This window comes from Oncorhynchus kisutch, linkage group LG11 (assembly GCF_002021735.2).
Source record: "Oncorhynchus kisutch isolate 150728-3 linkage group LG11, Okis_V2, whole genome shotgun sequence".
Lineage (NCBI taxonomy): Eukaryota > Metazoa > Chordata > Actinopteri > Salmoniformes > Salmonidae > Oncorhynchus > Oncorhynchus kisutch.
In genome coordinates, this window is record NC_034184.2 from 70,554,423 (window position 1) to 70,573,165 (window position 18,743).

Sequence of the window (18,743 nt, forward strand, 5' to 3'; positions counted from 1 at the left end):
TCAATTTGATCCCTCTGTTGCAGGAGAACTTTCCTGCAATTCAGGAAATGTTAAACATGTAGTGAGTTTTAAAAAGGCTTCTAAAATGTATAATTTCCACTTTAAATGTCAGACTTTATTTGTTATAACTAAACAGGTATCAACCCCTACAAAAATGTATATTAATTTTAATCCACATAAATTGTTTCCTGCTGTGAGAAACCGGTCAAATTAAGATAGTACACCTGTATACAGCATGTCGCCATTATTTTGCTCGACAATAGGAAGACATCATTTTGAATGCCATTTTCTTGAATGCCAGCTTTTCAATTAACTTCATCTCACATTTACATGAAGAAAAGGCAATGTATCACCCTGAAGAAACACAGGACAACATGGCAAATTAAATAGAACAACTTCTGCTGCAAATCCAAAACAAATACACATTAAGATATAATCTATCATTATAAATAGACCCAACTAGCTATGTATGGGGAATATGTATTGACTGGGCAGTTTTCATGGCAATGATAAAACATGAAGCCATGCGGGAGACATTTCCCGGGGAGAAACTGCTGTTTACATCTGTCTAGTCAGCTCTCCCTCCCTCTATTTCTTTTTCTTCCCTCCTCCGCTTCCCTGTCCACACTCTCTCCCTCCCTTTGTGCGGTATGTCTGTGTGCAGAGAGCAAACACTAATTGCTCAAGCCTCTCTCTCTGCCCAAAGATTCTCTGCCACAGACCAATATGTCCAAACTACTGACGTGAACTCACCTCTCATGTTTCTCCCTGAGGATAGTGGTAACAAACATCATGTAAATAAGTGACGTATAAACTCAGGGCTTTGTGGGTCACTAAACTCGCTTCAGGGTTGTGCTGTTTGGACAAAGAATGTTTGAGAACCGCAGTAGGTCGGGTGAGAATTCATCTAGTCCTGCCAAGACAGTATCTACCAGTATACTTTACATTATGAAACGGTTTCCAGCACACAGATTAAGCCTTTTCCCGGACAAGAATCTCCATTGAGCATCCTGTCTGGCAAGACAGCTAAATCACCCAGAAAGTGAAGTGGCTCAATATTGTTCAATGTTTTGGAAAACTATTATTGACAAAGTAAAACAAAGGCACATCAGGATTCCACATGGTCCATGTCTCAAAACTAATTCAGGGATTTCAGAATACACTCGACAAACAGATCAAGCTCGATTGATAATGCCTGGACAGATTATACAACACAATCAAGTGAAGTGGGCCGCTGCTTGAGCAAATGACATTATCATCTCATCATCATGTCTGAGGGGTTGGAAATAAACGTTGTACTTACATCCACAATCAGGAAATCGAGCCAGCACCAATAGTTAGTGAAGTACTTCTTGAATCCGTAGGCAATCCACTTGAGGAGCATCTCCAGGATGAAAATGTAGGTGAAGATCTTGTCGGCGTACTCCAGCACCATTTTGATCACTTTTCTTTGTTCAATGTAGATGTCCTCAAAGGCCTTGTGAAAGATACAAGAGAGACGAGTAATGATTAGGGACTGCTTTTTAAATAGCAAATTAGTCTCATGTTGTAATACAGTGGAACGTCCCTAGACTCATATTCACTCGGCAATCAATCGTACATAGCAATATGTATGCAGTATCACGATGACATACTTACTGACTATGCAGCAGTGTCTCATTCTGACCACTGGACAGTATGCACCCATGAGGGAAGTCTACACGTTATTGTCCAAAAACCCTTTCAGTAATTTCATTGTACAATGGGGAAAAAGTTTATATGCTACAGTATATAATAATGCTGTAATGTTTGCATCACAGTTATACCCAGATAATAAAGTTGGATGAAAACAGGGCATTTTGCTTATAATAACATTTCACGAATGAGGGACTTTGACCTCTAAAATGTCTAGTAATGTATAATGACTAGTTTCAAACATCGTGTACGCACATCGAATGACTTGCAGGTGCTGGGTACAAAATAAACTCCTGAAATAATAGATACTCACACACTGATGAATGCCCCTGTTGTTTATTGTACAATGTTTCAACCCAAAAGGTCTTTGTCAGGCTTATTCCACATGAGAAATGCAGTGATATTTATAGTTTCAACATAAGCAGGTGATACAAGGTGTGTCATTAATTAGACTTTGTCATATAGACACACGTTGCACAATAAAACAACAGGAGCATTCATCAGTGTGTGGCTATTCTTTATATTATAATGACTAACATACTTTATACAGAATATGCCTCTGCATGGTTTTCTGTAAAAGAAGGAAGGTGCTTTCAGAGAGGGGAAAACAACAAACAAACAAAAACAAAATGGAGGGATTTTGCTGAACAAGAGCCCTATCCAGCTAGACACGTCATCATTGGAAACTGTTTGCTCTGCTCTCGTGAGCTCGGCCACCAGGCGCCCTACATTTACGTCACACGGGCACAGACCGGGTAATACCCAGGAGAAACAACAATCTGCTTGGACAGAGATGGAGCGGGAGGAGTAGGAGGATGGTTGCAGTATGGGCTAGGGGCCTGGGTGGAGGCCGGCACTGGTAGAACAGCTGAGGTTCGGGCTCCGACCAATCCGCTGCTAATTAGGAGGAGAGCTGAGAAGGCTTGACCAATCATTGACCTGACTCCCCTCAGCTGCATATCTGCTCATGCACTACATCACTGAGGAGGAGGAAGAAGAGGAAGGAGGGCCCGGGCAGAGGCAAAGAAAAGCTGCACCTCAACCAATCATTCCTTGATTCTGTGTGTCCAATTTATTGCAATAGAAACTTTATATTCAATGTTTTCATATACACCACAATTTTGTCTTATATACACTGTATATATTCAATTTCGCCTGCTTTAAATTATCAGCTAATTCTACCATGTTGGGCATTTCATGCCTGCCAACCTTGGTGTTAGATTGTAATAGCAGGTGAAATAGTCACTGACCTTGTTTGTGAGCTGCACCCTGGAACAAATGCTGTTAGTGTTAGTCCTTGGAGGGTTGTAGGGTGCTCTCTGGGAAATAGTGTATGAGGGCTCATGCAAAAAACACCCGTCAGTGTAAGTGTTATTACAACCTAAGACCAAGGTTAGCACATCACACACGCTGATCAAGAGTCGGCCATCCGTGTTAGCATCCACCCGTCATCAAATATGGGACTTTGTGACTATAATTTTTTTGGTACAAAGTTTATTGGCTGACCTTCTTTTTAATGAGATTATCTTATTATTATTATCTTATTTAATAGCTTCGATCTTAGAGTAAATCAATGACTGTGGAGAGAAAGAGCAACAAACAATGTTCCTTCACATTTTCTTTGTCACTGATACAAAGTTCAGGTCTGCGGACCGCAAGCTTGAATAATGTGAAAATGATGTGCTACTTCTGGCTCGCATTTACTGTGAACACTGATGCTGTACCCGCTTTAAATGACAGTTTTAACGGTGCCCAAGTAGGGTACTGTGGCTATTTGATCATTATGTAGGCCTCCCATAACATTTTAACATGGAAATAGCTGTTCTGTCATTCAGCCTACAACCAATGTAGCAACCAATGTGTGGTGTTCAATGCCTACATTCCATGAGCCTTTTGAAAAAACAAAACATGCAGGGCTTGACATTAACCTGTTTGTCCACTTGTCCGTCAGACAAAGAGGTGACTGAAAATGTTGTGTTTGATGCAAGAAACCACTTTCCAAAATAAATTATTATCACCATTCCATTATTACAGAGAATCAGACTATGCTCTGCCTATTCGCTAGCTAAGCTTATTCAAGATTGTCTCAAAATACAGCACTTCCTCTTTAAGACATAAAAAAAACTTTACCAGACTCACTTTTCAATGATGGCTAGAATTGCACACGTTGTGCTCTTGTAGGAAGCAACCAGTGGCGATTTTAGCGTGGGGGAAAGCTCCAAAACATTTGTTAGATGCATGCCAGCATTAGCGCATTAGGCTAAGGCACTGCATCTCATAATGTAATGCCTCAGTGCAAGAGGCATCACCACTGTCCCTGGTTCGAATTCAGGCTGTATCACATCTGGCCGTGATTGGGAGTCTCATAGGGCATGTGCACAATTGGCCCAGCGTTGTCTATGTTTGGCCGGGGTAGGCCGTCATTGTAAATAAGAATTTGTTCTTAACTGACTTGCCTAGTAAAATAAAAGGTCAAAAAAGCCACCCAACACTTAACAATACATTCATTGCACTATAACAGTGCCCACAAACTGTTAGGGCCTACATAAAGCTATCCCAACACCAGAGCTTTATTTTCAGCACAATGGAGTGAACCTTTACCACTGATACACCTGACTATCAGCGGAGCCTTGTCTGGCAGTGAAACAGTTCATTCAGCCTCATTTACAGCCTTTAAAAAAACAAAGCTGATATGGCTGACTTGCTAACATAAATGTGGTTTCTACTGACAATTGAGATGTACAAACTATGGCATAAGGGGATGACAAAGAGAGAGGCAATCCGTAATTTTGATTAAGATATTAATATTAATGAGCGAGGTAGGATGGATGTAGTCATTATAACTATTTGTTCAGAACTTAAAAAATTTACAACAACAGAATTCTGAACATGGGCCATTCTTAGAGTATTCTCCCTGTATAGCAAGTCAAAACCTTTGGATAAATAAAGTGGGCATATAAGCAGACAATGAAAGCTCTTACAATATTCAATAATAACATTTGTTTAAAATAGGCTATAGGTTACATGTGCAACACCAAGTCATAACAGTAGGCTAAGTTATGAGGGGGAAAGGGACCAAATTATGAGTGTGGAAAATAGGCTACCTATTTAGGTATACATATCTCCCTGGCAAATTACATAATTTATGCTGCCGCATACAATACATTTTTGGACTCACCTTGTTGTGCTGTGCTTACTTGAACAGTACGGTAGCGCGGTGGTCCTTCTTGTGGGAAAATTTTGTCATCAAAGTCTGGCATTCTCTGGATTTATTGTGCTTTCAAGACAACTGAGAACTCTGAAAAAAATATTTTCCCAGTCGGTGCTCATTTTTTCCCAGTTCCCAGTTGTCTTGAACTCACTGAAGTCTGAGATTTCCCAGTACCAAGTTTCCATTGGTTTTGAACGCGGCAGAAGTCATGCTGGATTGACAGCATGGCCAATGTATTCAACCTTTTCTGGCCCATGGTGTTGAATGTTTATCCTTGGACCTTGGAAAAGAGACCCTTAAACCCAGACTTGGACCACACACCCACTCCCCTGAATAGTAAGCTAGTGATTGCTTTGCAATGCTTGCAGTTAGCCTCTGATTCCTTCCAAACCACTCATTGTTGAATTTGGATTTCCAACTTGTTGTGTAATGTTTATGGCCGATGAGCACCGATATGTTTTATCTATAATTTCTCTTCATAGGACAAGGATTGAAAAGGAATTGCCAGTAGATTGTCAACTTGATTCATGATGATGACTGCTTGTCTAGCTTACTAGCTAAGATTTTGAAAGTATAATAGTAGTACCCGCAAAACACCAGTCTCAATGTCAACAGTGTAGAGGGATGCTGGCCTTCTAGGCAGAGTTTCTGTCCAGTGTCTGTGTTCTTTATTATTTTCTTTTTATTGGCCAGTCTGAGATATGGCTTTTTCTTTGCAACTCTGCCTAGAAGGCCAGCATCCCTGAGTCGCCTCTTCACTGTTGACATTGAGACTGGTGTTTTGTGGGTACTATTTAATGAAGCTGCCAGTTGAGGACTTGTGAGGCATTTGTTTCTCAAACTAGACACTCTAATGTACTTGTCGTCTTTCTCAGTTGTGCACCGGGGCCTCCCACTCCTCTTTCTATTCTGGTTAGAGCCAGTTTGCGCTGTTCTGTGAAGGGAGTAGCACACAGCGTTGTACAAGATCTTCAGTTTCTTGGCAATTTCTAATTTCTCAGAACAAGTATAGACTGACGAGTTTCAGAAGAAAGTTCTTTGTTTCTGGCCATTTTGCGCCTGTAATCGAACCCACAAATACCGATGCTCCAGATACTCAACCAGTCTAAAGAAGGCCAGTTTTATTGCTTCTTTAATCAGAACTAGAGTTTTCAGCGTTGCTAACATAATTGCAAAAGGGTTTTCTAATGATCAATTAACCTTTTAAAATGATAAACATGGATTAGCTAACACAACGTGCCATTGGAACACAGGACTGATGGTGGCTGACAATATAGATGTTCCATTGAATATCAGCCATTTCCAGCTACAATAATAATTTACAACATTAACAATGTCTACACTGTATTTCTGATCAATTATATAGTTTAATGGACAAAAAAAAAGAAGATTTTCTTTCAAAACAAGGACATTTCTAAGTGACCCCAAACATTTGAATGGTAGCTAATATGTGGGGCAAAAAAGTATTTAGTCAGCCACTAATTGTGCAAGTTCTCCCACTTAAAAAGATGAGAGAGGCCTGTAATTTTCATCATAGGTACACTTCAACTATGACAGACAAAATTAGAGCGGTGTGTTTGGGATCATTGTCATGCTGAAAGACCCAGCCACGTTTCATCATCAATGCCCTTGCTGATGGAAGGAGGTTTTCACTCAAAATCTCACAATACATGGCCCCATTCATTCTTTCCTTTACACGGATCAGTCGTCCTGGTCCCTTTGCAGAAAAACAGCCCCAAAGCATGATGTTTCCACCCCCATGCAACACAGTAGGTATGGTGTTCTTTGGATGCAACTCAGCATTCTTTGTCCTCCAAACACGACGAGTTGAGTTTTTACCAAAAAGTTATATTTTGGTTTCATCTGACCATATGACATTCTCCCAATCTTCTTCTGGATCATCCAAATACTCTATAGCAAACTTCAGACGGGCCTGGACATGTACTGGCTTAAGCAAGGGGACATGTCTGGCACTGCAGGATTTGAGTCCCTGACGGCGTAGTGTGTTACTGATGGTAGGCTTTGTTACTTTGGTCCCAGCTCTCTGCAGGTCATTCACTAGGTCCCCCCGTGTGGTTCTGGGATTTTTGACCCCACGGGGTGAGATCTTGCGTGGAGCCCCAGATCGAGGGAGATTATCAGTGGTCTTGTATGTCTTCTATTTCCTAATAATTATATATATATATATATATATATATATATATATATATATATATATATATATATATATATATATATACACACAGTTGAAATCAGAAGTTTACATCCACTTAGGTTGGAGTCAACAAACTATACTTTTAGCAAGTCGGTTAGGACATCTACTTTGTGCATGACACAAGTCATTTTTCCAACAATTGTTTACAGACAGATTATTTCACTTATAATTCACTGTATCACAATTCCAGTGGGTCAGATGTTTACATACACCAAGTTGACTGTGCCTTTAAACAGCTTGGAAAATTCCAGAAAATTATGCTCACCGTTCTTGTGATCATTTTGACCCCACGGGGTGAGATCTTGTGTGGAGCCCCAGATCGAGGGAGATTATCAGTGGTCTTGTATGTCTTCAATTTCCTAATAATTGCTCCCACAGTTGATTTCTTCAAACCAAGCTGCTTACCTATTGCAGAATCAGTCTTCCCAGCCTGTTGCAGGTCTACAATTTTGTTTCTGGTGTCCTTTGATAGCTCTTTGGTCTTGGCCATAGTGGAGTTTGGAGTGTGACTGTTTGAGGTTGTGGACAGGTGTCTTTTATACTGATAACAAGTTCAAACAGGTGCCATTAATACAGCTAACGAGTGGAGGACAGAGGAGCCTCTTAAAGAAGAAGTTACAGGTCTGTGAGAGCCAGAAATCTTGCTTGTTTGTAGGTGACCAAATACTTATTTTCCACCATAATTTGCAAATAAATTCATTAAAAATCCTATAATGTGATTTTCTGGATTTTTTTCTCATTTTGTCTGTCATAGTTGAAGTGTACCTATAATGGAAATTACATACAGGCCTCTCTCATCTTTTTAAGTGGGAGAACTTGCACAATTGGTGGCTGACTAAATACTTTTTTGCCCCACTGTATATATTATATATATTATAATATATATATTAGCTCAAAACAGGTGGGGCTTTACATATAAGCCTCTGCAGCTCTGTTTGGCTATGCCGCACCAGTCAGTGTAGAGTACAGGCCTGAGTCTTGACTGTCAATGCATTAGAATCCTACTCCAATGTGCTCTGCCTGAAAAAAAAATTCTGCTAATTTTGTACATTTGCCCACTGACAAAGAAGTGATCCGTCTATAGTTTTAATTGTAGGTTTATTTGAACAGTGAGAGACAGAATAACGTCAATAAAATCCAGGAAAACGCATGTCAAAAATTTGCATTTTAATGAGGGAAATAAGTATTTGGCCCCCTCTCAAGCAGAAAGATTTCTGGCTCCCAGAAATATACATGTAACGAGCTGAGATTAGGAGCACACTCTTAAAGGCAGTGCTCCTAATCACAGCTTGTTACCTGTATAAAAGACACCTGTCCACAGAAGCAATCAATCAGATTCCAAACTCTCCACCATGGCCAAGACCAAAGAGCTCTCCAAGGATGTCAGGGACAAGATAGTAGACCTACACAAGGCTGGAATGGGCTACAAGACCATCGCCAAGCAGCTTGGTGAGTTGGTGACAACAGTTGGTGGCAAATGGAATAAACACAAAAGAACTGTCAATCTCCCTCGGCCTGGGGCTCCATGCAAGATCTCACCTCGTGGAGTTGCAATGATCATGAAAACGGTGAGGAATCAGCCCAGAACTACACAGAAGGATCTTGTCAATGATCTAAAGGCAGCTGGGACATAGTCACCAAGAAGACAATTGGTAACACACTACGATGTGAAGGACTGAAATCCTGCAGTGCTAGCAAGGTCCCCCTGCTCAAGAAAGCACATATATATGCCCGTCTGAAGTTTGCCAATGAACTTCTGAATGATTCAGAGGACAACTGGGTGAAGTGTTGTGCTCAGATGAGACCAACATGGAGCTCTTTGGCATCAACTCAACTCGCCGTGTTTGGAGGAGGAGGAATGCTGCCTATGACCCCAAGAACACCATCTCCACCGTCAAAAATGGAGGTGGAAACATTATGCTTTGGGGGTGTTTTTCTGCTAAGGGGACAGGACAACTTCACCGCATCAAACTGACGATGGATGGGGCCATGTACTGTCTAACCTTGGGTGAGAACGTCCTTTCCTCAGCCAGGGCATTGAAAATGAGTCGTGGATGGGTATTCCAGCATGACAATGACCCAAAACACACGGCCAAGGCAACAAAGGAGTGGCTCAAGAAGAAGCACATTAAGGTCCTGGAGTGGCCTAGCCAGTCTCCAGAGCTTAATCCAATAGAACATCTGTGGAGTAAGCTGAAGGTTCGAGTTGCCAAACGTCAGCCTCGAAACCTTAATGACTTGGAGAAGATCTGCAAAGAGGAGTGGGACAAAATCCCTCCTGAGATGTGTGCAAACCTGGTGGCCAACTACAAGAAACGTCTGACCTCTGTGATTGCCAACAAGGATTTTGCCACCAAGTACTAAGTCATGTTTTGCAGAGGGGTCAAATACTTATGCAAATCAATTTATATCATTTTTGGCATGCATTTATCTGGATTTTTTTGTTGTAATTCTGTCTCTCACTGTTCAAATAAACCTACCATTACAATTATAGATCATTGATCATTTCTTTGTCAGTGGGCAAACGTACAAAATCAGCAGGGGATCAAATACTTTTTTCCCTCACTGTAGAAATTGCATAGTTAGTATATTACGGTATATTACATTGAAAGTGTCTAATATTGCGTTGATTCGATTATAATTCTCACAGTAGAGCGAAACGTTAATAGTGTTAACTAAAGGAGAAAACTGTAAAAAGTTGGGTGAAGTTAAATTTCGTGCTTATCTGCGTTGGCTCATATTTCTTCTGCGCTGCAGTCTGAGGGGAGCTGCGCGCTGTTTAGAGGGAACATTGGTAACAAACATCTCACACAGCCTGAGACCTCTACCATATTACAGTAGCCGTCCGTGTCAGACTGCTCTGTGGCAACCTCTTCCCCGGTTTCTCTCCCTGGCAGATTAACCAGTTAGCAGGCAGAGCAAACCACCCGGTGCCACTCCCACACAGCCCCTACCCAGCATGCACACTGCTCACCAGAGCACCGCTGCTCAGCAGGATCATGAATATGATGAAGGACTCGAACCAGCTGTGCTCCACGATCTGAAAGCAGGTCTTCCTTAACCGCCACCAAGCCTGGCCCAGGCCTTCCGTGGTTTGGATATCACAGCACTGGAAATGGCGTACGCACACTGGGGGAGATAGAGAGAAAAATCTATGTTTTAAAGAGAGAATTCAAATTCTAGTTAATGACAAGTGTTGTGACACATCATGTCTCTTTCTTCAAATTTGTATTGAAGGCCAACATTTTCCAGATGCATTTAAATTAATTGTCCAGTGAAAATCTGTTATATTCTGTTAACTCACAATTAAATAATGTTGTTGACCAATCCTATACTCATATTTGTGACCAAAGCATAAATTGGAGAAGAAACAGTTTAAGAAAGACACACAAAAATAAAAAATAAACATGCTATTTCCTCATAAATCATGATGTCATGTTGGCTCATTGGCTGAGCTGTCCAATCAGCGGTCTACTGAATATTTTTTTATGACCGTTATATTCCCACACCATTCTGTTGTTGTGGTACTTGCACACCATTCAAATACAGAAAAGTTTGTTTAACATACTTAATTACAATTTTCAGGAAGGAAAACTATTTAATTTCTAATAATTAATTAATTCTAGGCCATATTTCATAGAAATCTGGAAACACTGGACAGTTACTTTAAGATACGGTACGCCGTTTCGGCCCAGGATATCCTGCGCCGGCTCTGCGTGCTGTGTCTCTGGGGCAGTTCACCCTATGCCTGCGTCTGGGCGATTGTGGGTATTGAGCCTAAGGGAGAGGTGCGAGTGGTATGCACCAGATCTCCAGTGCTCCCCCACAGCTCGGTTCAACCTGTGCCTACACTCTGGAGTGGTCATCCAGCCTGGAGGAGTGGTGCCAAGGCTTCGCACCAGAGCTCCAGTGCTCCCCCACAGCCCGGTCTATCCGGTGCCTCCTCCACGCACCAGGCCTCCTGTAGGTCTCCCCAGCCGGGTGGGTCCTGTGGCAGCCCCACGCACCAGGCTGTCTCTCCGTTTCCTCCCTCCAGGTTCTCCCGTCTGTATGGAGCTGCCAGAGCCGCCCGTCTGTCCGGAGCTGCCAGAGCTGCCCGTCTGTCCGGAGCTGCCAGAACCGCCCGTCTGTCCGGAGCTGCCAGAGCCGCCCGTCTGTCCGGAGCTACCAGAGCCGCCCGTCAGTCCAGAGCCGCCAGAGCCGCCCGTCAGTCCAGAGCCGCCAGAGCCGCCCGTCAGTCCGGAGCCTACAAAGCCGCCCGTCAGTCCGGAGCCGCCACAGCCGCCCGTCAGTCTGGAGCCGCCAGAGCCGCCCTTCTATTCGGGGCCTACAGTAAGGGTCCCCAGTCCGAGGTCGGCGGCGAGGGTCGCCACTCCAGAGGCACCACATAAGTGGGCCAAGACTAAGGTGGAGTGGGGTCTACGTCCCGCACCAGAGCCGCCACCGCAGGTGAAATGCCCACCCAGACCCTCCCCTATAGGTTCAGGTTTTGCGGCCGGAGTCCGCACCTTTGGGGGGGGGGGGGGTACTGTCACGTCCTGACCTTAGTTCCTTTTTTATGTCTCTATTTTTGGTTTGGTCAGGGCATGAGTTGGGGTGGGCATTCTATGTTTTTGTTCTATGTTTTCTATTTCTGTGTTTGGCCTGGTATGGTTCCCAATCAGAGGCAGCTGTCTATCGTTGTCTCTGATTGAGAACCATACTTAGGTAGCCTGTTCCCACCTGTGTTTGTGGGTAGTTGTTTTCTGTGTCTGTGTTTTCATCATACAGAACTGTTTAGATTTTCATTTCTTTCCTTCACTTTGTTATTTTGTATTTTCTCGTGGTCTGATATAATAAATTATCATGGACACTTACAACCCTGCATTTTGGTCCGATCCTTCCTACTCATCATCAGACGAAAAAGAAGTTGAAGTTCATTACAGTGGTTTTGGAGCGACACATTCCTGGTATCAATGACTCTTTAAAAGCTTTCCAGCCAGAACAATGGCTCAGGCTGGCTGCTATGAAATCGCATTTGAGACGACGACCCATAATGTCCTCCGAGTCGACCCGGACTCCTCCATTACAGTCATCTGAGCCCCCCGTCCAAAATGAATTTATTGCCTGTAAGCTTAATAATGACGGATTATGGTAACGGACCACTTGCAACTCAATTTGTAACGACGCTCTCACGGTCTTTCTTGGAAGCCGAGGACGTTTTAGCGCCCCTGGCGCCGACATCTGCCAAGCAAATAACAACCGCCAAGAAGAAATCAAGAGGCCCTATTGACTATACATTTACACTTATCGGCCTGTCGATATACAGTTAGACTTCGGATTAAAGGCATTTCCTTTATGTAGATTTTTGGGTTCTTTGAGCGTACAAAGAATGCAAAATGCCTTTGCTGAAATGCTGCTACCTTTTCTCTGAGTGTATGAAGGGTCCCTCCCTGATTTAGTCCCTCAAACTATCATTAGGCAAGTCCAGAGAGTTTTGGTTTGTTAGGTTGGCGGTCATTTTGTATGAGAAGCCATTAGTCATGGCACTGAGCAAGAGAGACGAAGCTTGACACAACCAATGTGACATGAGCTTGCCTCAAGTGAACGCCTTAAACGTAAACATAGGTCCTCATGTACAGTGCTTTCCGAAAGTATTCCCCTTGACTTTTCCCCCATTGAGATGTTTTGTCACTGGCCTCCACACTATACCCCATAATGTCAAAGTGGAATTATATATTTTTGAAATATTCCCAATTAATACGAATTTTAAAGCTGAAAAGTCTTCAGTCAATAAGTATTCAAACCCTTTGCTTAACAAGTCACATAATAAGTTGCATGTACTCACTCTGTGTGCAATAATAGTGTTTAACATGATTTTTTGAATGACTACCTCATCTCTGTACCCCACACATACAATTATCTGCCGAGCAGTGAATTATAAACACAGATTCAACCACAAAGACAAGGGAAGTTTTCCAGTGACTCGCAAAGAAGAGCACCTATAGGTAGATAGGTAAAAAAAAAACAGACATTGAATATCCCTTTGAGCATGGTGAAGTTATTAATTACATGTTGGATGGTGTATCAACACATCCAGTCACTACAAAGATACAGGCGTCCTTCCTAACTCAGTTGCCGGAAAGAAGGAAAACAGTCAAGGATTTTACCATGAGGCCAATGGTGACTTTAAAACAGTTACAGAGTTGACTGTGATAGGAGAAAACTGAGGATGAATCAACAACATTACAGTTACTCCACAATACTAACCTAATTGACAGAGTGAAAAGAAGGAAGCCTGTACAAAATAAAAATATTCATGCATCATATTTGCAAGCAAATTAACTTTGTTTGGGGCAAATCAATTACAACACATTACTGAGTACCATTCCATATTTTCAAGCATAGTAGTGGCTGCATCATGTTATGAGTATGCTTGTAATTGTTAAGGACTGGGGAGTTTTTTAAGGATAAAAAATAAATGAAATGGAGCTAAACACAGGCAAAAACCTGGTTCAGTCTGCTTTCCACCAGACACTGGGAGATGAATTTACCTTTCAGCAGGACAATAACCTAAAACACAAGGCCAAATCTACACGGGAGTTGCTTACCAAGAAGACAGTGAATGTTGTGGCAGAGTTACAGTTTTAAATCTACTTGAAAATCTATGATAAGACCCGAAAATGGTTGTCTAGCAATGATCAACAACCAATCTGACAGAGCTTGAAGAATTTTGAAAATAATAATTGGCAAATGTTGCACAATCCAGGTGTGGAAAGCTCTCAGAGAATTACCCAGAAAGACTCACACCTGTTATCGCTGCCAAAGGTGCTTTTACAAAGTATTGACTCAGGGGTGTGAATGAGACACACTATATATGCAAAGTATGTGGACACCCCTTCAAATCAGTGGATTTGGCTATTTCAGCCACACCCGTTGCTGACAGGAGTATAAAATTGGGCCATGCAATCACCACAGTCAAACATTGGCAGTAGAATGGCCTTACTGAAGAGCTCAGTGACATTCAACGTGGCACCGTCCTAGGAATGCCACCTTTCCCGACAAGTCAGTTCGTAAAATCTCTGCCTTGCTAAAGCTGCCCCGGTCAACTGTAAGTGCTGTTATAGTGAAGTGTAAACCACACAAGCTCACAGAACGGGACCGCCGAGTGCTGAATCGCGTAGCTTGTTAAATTTGTCTGTAGCTTGTAAAAATCATCTGTCCTCGGTTGCAACACTCACTACCGAGTTCAAACTGCCTCTGGAAGCAACGTCAGCACAATAACTGTTCATCGGGAGCTTCATGAAATGGGTGTCCATGGCCGAGCAGCTGCACACAAGCCTAAGATCACCATGCACAATGCCAAGCGTCAGCTGGAGTGGTGTAAAGCTTGCCGCCATTGGACTCTGGAGCAGTGGAAACACATTCTCTGGATGTGATGAATCACGCTTCACAATCTGGCAGTCCAACAGACGAATCAGGGTTTGGCGGATGCCAGGATAATGCTACATGCCCCAATGCATAGTGCCGACTGTAAAGTTTTGTGGAGGAGGAATAATGGTCTGAGGCTGTGTTTTTTTAACGCTACAGCATACAATGACATTCTAGACAATTCTGTGCTTCCAACTTTGTGGCAACAGTTTGGGGAAGGCCCTTTCCTGTTTCAGCATGACAATGCCCTCGTGCACAAAGCGATGTCATGCAGAAATTGTTTGATTGATGTGGAAGAACATGACTGGCCTGCACAGAGCCCTGACATCAACCCCATCAAACACTTTTGGGATGAATTGGAACACCAACTGCGAGCCAGGCCTAATCGCCCATCATCGCTCAACACCCGACCTCACTAATGCTCTTGTGACTGAATGGAAGCAAGTCCCTGCAACAATGTTCCAACATCTAGTGGAAAGCCTTCCCCAGAAGAGTGGAGGCTGTTATAGCAGCAAAGGGGGGACCAACTCCATAATAATGCCCATGATTTTGGAATGAGATGTTCGACGAGCAGGTATCCACATACTTTTGGTCATGTAGTGTATTTCTGTATTTTATTTTCAATGCATTTGCAAAAATATCTCTAAAAACATGTTTTCAGTTTTTCATTGTGTTATTGTGTGTAGATAGGTGAGAAAGAACATTTATTTAATTATCTATTTTTAATTCAGGCTGTCACACAACAAAATGTGTGACGGAGTCGTGCCTGGCCATGCAGCCGTGGGTGAACAGGAAGCAGGAGGGGACTGAGCACGCACCCCCGAGGGGGGGGGGGTATGAAATCTTACTGAAGGCACTGTAGCTGCCCCAGCCAAACTACAGTGCTAGTGCTGCCTCCTCTAGCTTTGAAACCCTGATTAACCTTAACCTAAGGAACTCCATGCTTCTTTCAACAGAGAGGTAACAGCCCAAGCTGTTGAGTTTATAAAATGGCCTCCTTTATGTTGTCAACTTGATAGTTTACACTCAACAGAGCTGGACTGTCTTTAAACAGAAAAAAAGCATTAAAGGTTTGCGAATTAGTCTACATACAGTATTCCATCAAAATGAAAGATGATGCATTGGAATATACTGTATTGCCGTGGGTGACATGACATAATGTTCACCTACATCACATGTAGCCTAGGTGTCACTCTTTCTGCTTTAGCCAACTTATTTAGTTGAATACACAACAGGGTCAGGTATGAAGGTTAAATCCCACACTATTCGGATCCAGTAACAACAGTAACAACAACTATCACCTTTTTGGCTGTTTAACTGAGTTCTACCTGGAACCAAACATGTTTATCTTATGGGGACAGCCACAGAACCATTTTGGAACCCTTTTTCCAAGAGTGTAGAAGATAGAGGAATTGTTAGGCTGCTGTAATGTCCCAATACACGGGATATTCCACCAATTCGGTGCCTTTTGAGAATTGTATGTTGTAACATTTTGGGGGGGAATTTCACCTTGTTTTTTTACATTCTGTCATAAAGAGCACATGTTCAACTTTATAAAAACCTAGTTTTCCCCTTTCAAGAGGTCAAATAAAAAAAATACCATAGTAATTGCCTATTAAGTGCCAAATTAAGTTACCCTGTTAATAACAGGATTGACGATAATGACAAGTAAATAATAATCTTCAGAAATAACTAGGGCTTTACAATGATAATAATAATGCATTACATTTCTAAGGCACTTTTTTTTTGAATTTCAAAGCACTTCAAGAGCAAAAAACAATCAAGAAATATATCATGACAGGTCAACCAATAGAGGCCGAGTCTTTGAAAGCTGCGTCCCACAAAGATAGAGAAGGTCAGTTCATGGCTTGAGCGGCGAGAGCTGGTCAGAGTATGGTAGATGATGGTGATGGAGTCTGCTGATGATCTTATATGATAGTGATAATATAATGACATGATAATGATAATGATAATGATAGTGAAAACTTAGACATTTTTGGGTTAAGTGGGTTCAAATCTTCCTAGAAGTGACAGAGAGTGCATGGAGGGACATGTCAAAATGCAGAAGTTTTGCACTTTCGTAAGTCTTTCTTCATTTAATGAATTCTCCATGTGGTCTATATTAAAGTGTACTTCATTTATTATAACAGGCTTTTCATGTTAAAATACCAAAGGGACGTACTGTACAAGGCACTCTTTTCATGGAACGACCCACATAGCTCCATGATTTATCTAATTTGATTTATTTGGTGTATTATGGTAGAGTGCCGCCATTTTGTCCTTCTTACGCAACCCAGAAATGTATGAAATGCGGCCATGTAAATATGGCCTCTTCAACTATGCTCCAGTGACAGTACTCCTGCTCCATCCCAGGATAGTTTTTCAATTTTGGGGAAGCACAGAAACATGTAGTGTTCTTAGTATTGCCATGGAGACCGTAACAGTGGTGTGGAAATGGAATAGCATACTACTACATGCCTTTATTGGGCATAACTATACTATATTTAAGCAATAAGGCCAGATAGGGTGTGGTATATGGCCAATATACCACTGCAAAGGGCTGTTCTTATGCACGACGCAATGTGGAGTGCCTGGATACAGCCCATGCGGGTCTATATTGGCCATATACAACAAAACCCTCCAGTGCCTTATAGCTATTATAGACTGGTTACCAACGTAATTATAGGAGTAAAAATAAATGGTTTGTCATACCTGTGGTATACTTAAGCTATAAGGCCCTTAGCCGTGGTATATTGGCCATATACCACAAACCCTTGAGGTGCTTTATTGCTATTATAAACTGGTTACCAAAGTAATTAGAGCATTAAATATACATGTTTTTTCATACGCGTGGTATACAGTCTGATATACCACGCTGTCAGCACATCAGTATTCAGGGCTCAAATCACCCCGTTTATAATGTCTGATATACCATGGCTGTCAGCCAATTTTTTGGGGCCACATCTAGCAAACAAACAGTGACTCATGAAGCCTACTGTGAGTATCATATGATTGGTAATAAATCATTGTGTCACTAAGAGCCTGTGGTAATGGCGGGATCAGAGTAGGGCTGTTGTGGTGACCATATTACCGCTGCACCGGGGGTCACAAGTCATGAAGGCAGCCAAATTCCACATGACCGTTTAGTCACAGTAATTAGGCTTCTCCAAGCTCTGATGCTGCTGTTCATTGGTAGCCTACCAACCTTGCTAACTGCCTGGTACTCAGCACTCTATTGTACCTCTAACCACTCTGACATCAATGCAAATGTAAATCAAGAATCTAATCAAACACTTCATGAGAGCTCATGTTGCGCAACATTTCTATAGGCTATGCAAATGCAGAAGAAAACTGAGTGATGGCCGTTAATAAAAAGAGGAGGATCCCATGAGCTTTCTATAGGCTAGGCCTACTATATTTATTGCTCAACTTTCCTAATATTAAGCACATTGCTTATATTTACAACAGGAGTATAGACTGCCTGGCTGGCATGAAAATATACCACAGGGTTTCTTTTTCAATTTATTAAGTGAATAGATGACATGTATTTTTACACTGCCCCTGTTTCGATACAGCTGCATGATAATGGTCCATTCTAAATCATAACAAATGTCACACATATATTATTTTGTATATGTAAAGACAAAATGAAATCAAGAATAGTCTGATGGGTGACAATATTAGCCTATCACTTATACATTATCACTTGTGAATGATGCCCAGCATAAGAAACAGCTTTTTTTTGTGACTTGGGGAAGATATTTTTTACCATAAAAATGCACCTTCATAATAAAAGCATTACATGCATAATAACATTCTAAGCTAAACGTTCTGATCTGTTGCGTCAGCCACATAGCATAAAAACTTTTTTTGATGCTATTGGTTGTATTAATTTGGGATCGGTTTGGGATATCTATATATTACACAGAATAGAATAGGTCAACTTTTGTACTATGGGGGATAGTAGATTGACATAGGCTAGTGCTTTTGCTGGTCGTTAGACCTACTCATCTTGTTGGCTGACGAAAAGTAAATGTGGACAGTTCATCCAATATCTTCAATAAGCACCTCGGAGCAGGGCAGTTGCGTCCCCGATGTGTCTGTCTTAACTTGTAGCCTGTGAGAAAGACCCGATCATGTGATGGAGAGCTGTGTGAGTGAGAGACACTTCGGAGTGCACAGCACGCTCAGGGAGAAGGGCACAATGCAGCACTCCAGCCGCAAAAGCATGGA

At 42.0% G+C, this 18,743-nt stretch overlaps 1 protein-coding gene across 2 annotated transcripts in view; it reads right to left on the bottom strand.

Moving 5' to 3' along the window:
* The window catches only part of LOC109899313 (sodium channel protein type 4 subunit alpha B), a 151,217-nt gene that overhangs the window by 13,507 nt on the left and 118,967 nt on the right, over positions 1-18,743 (bottom strand). For both annotated transcript variants that reach the window (XM_031836227.1, XM_020494429.2), the window contains exons 17-18: positions 10,075-10,229; positions 1,304-1,477 (exon numbers count right to left, since the gene is read on the bottom strand). In XM_031836227.1, coding sequence (XP_031692087.1) covers positions 1,304-1,477; positions 10,075-10,229 — 329 coding nt within the window. The remainder of the gene's footprint in view (positions 1-1,303; positions 1,478-10,074; positions 10,230-18,743) is intronic.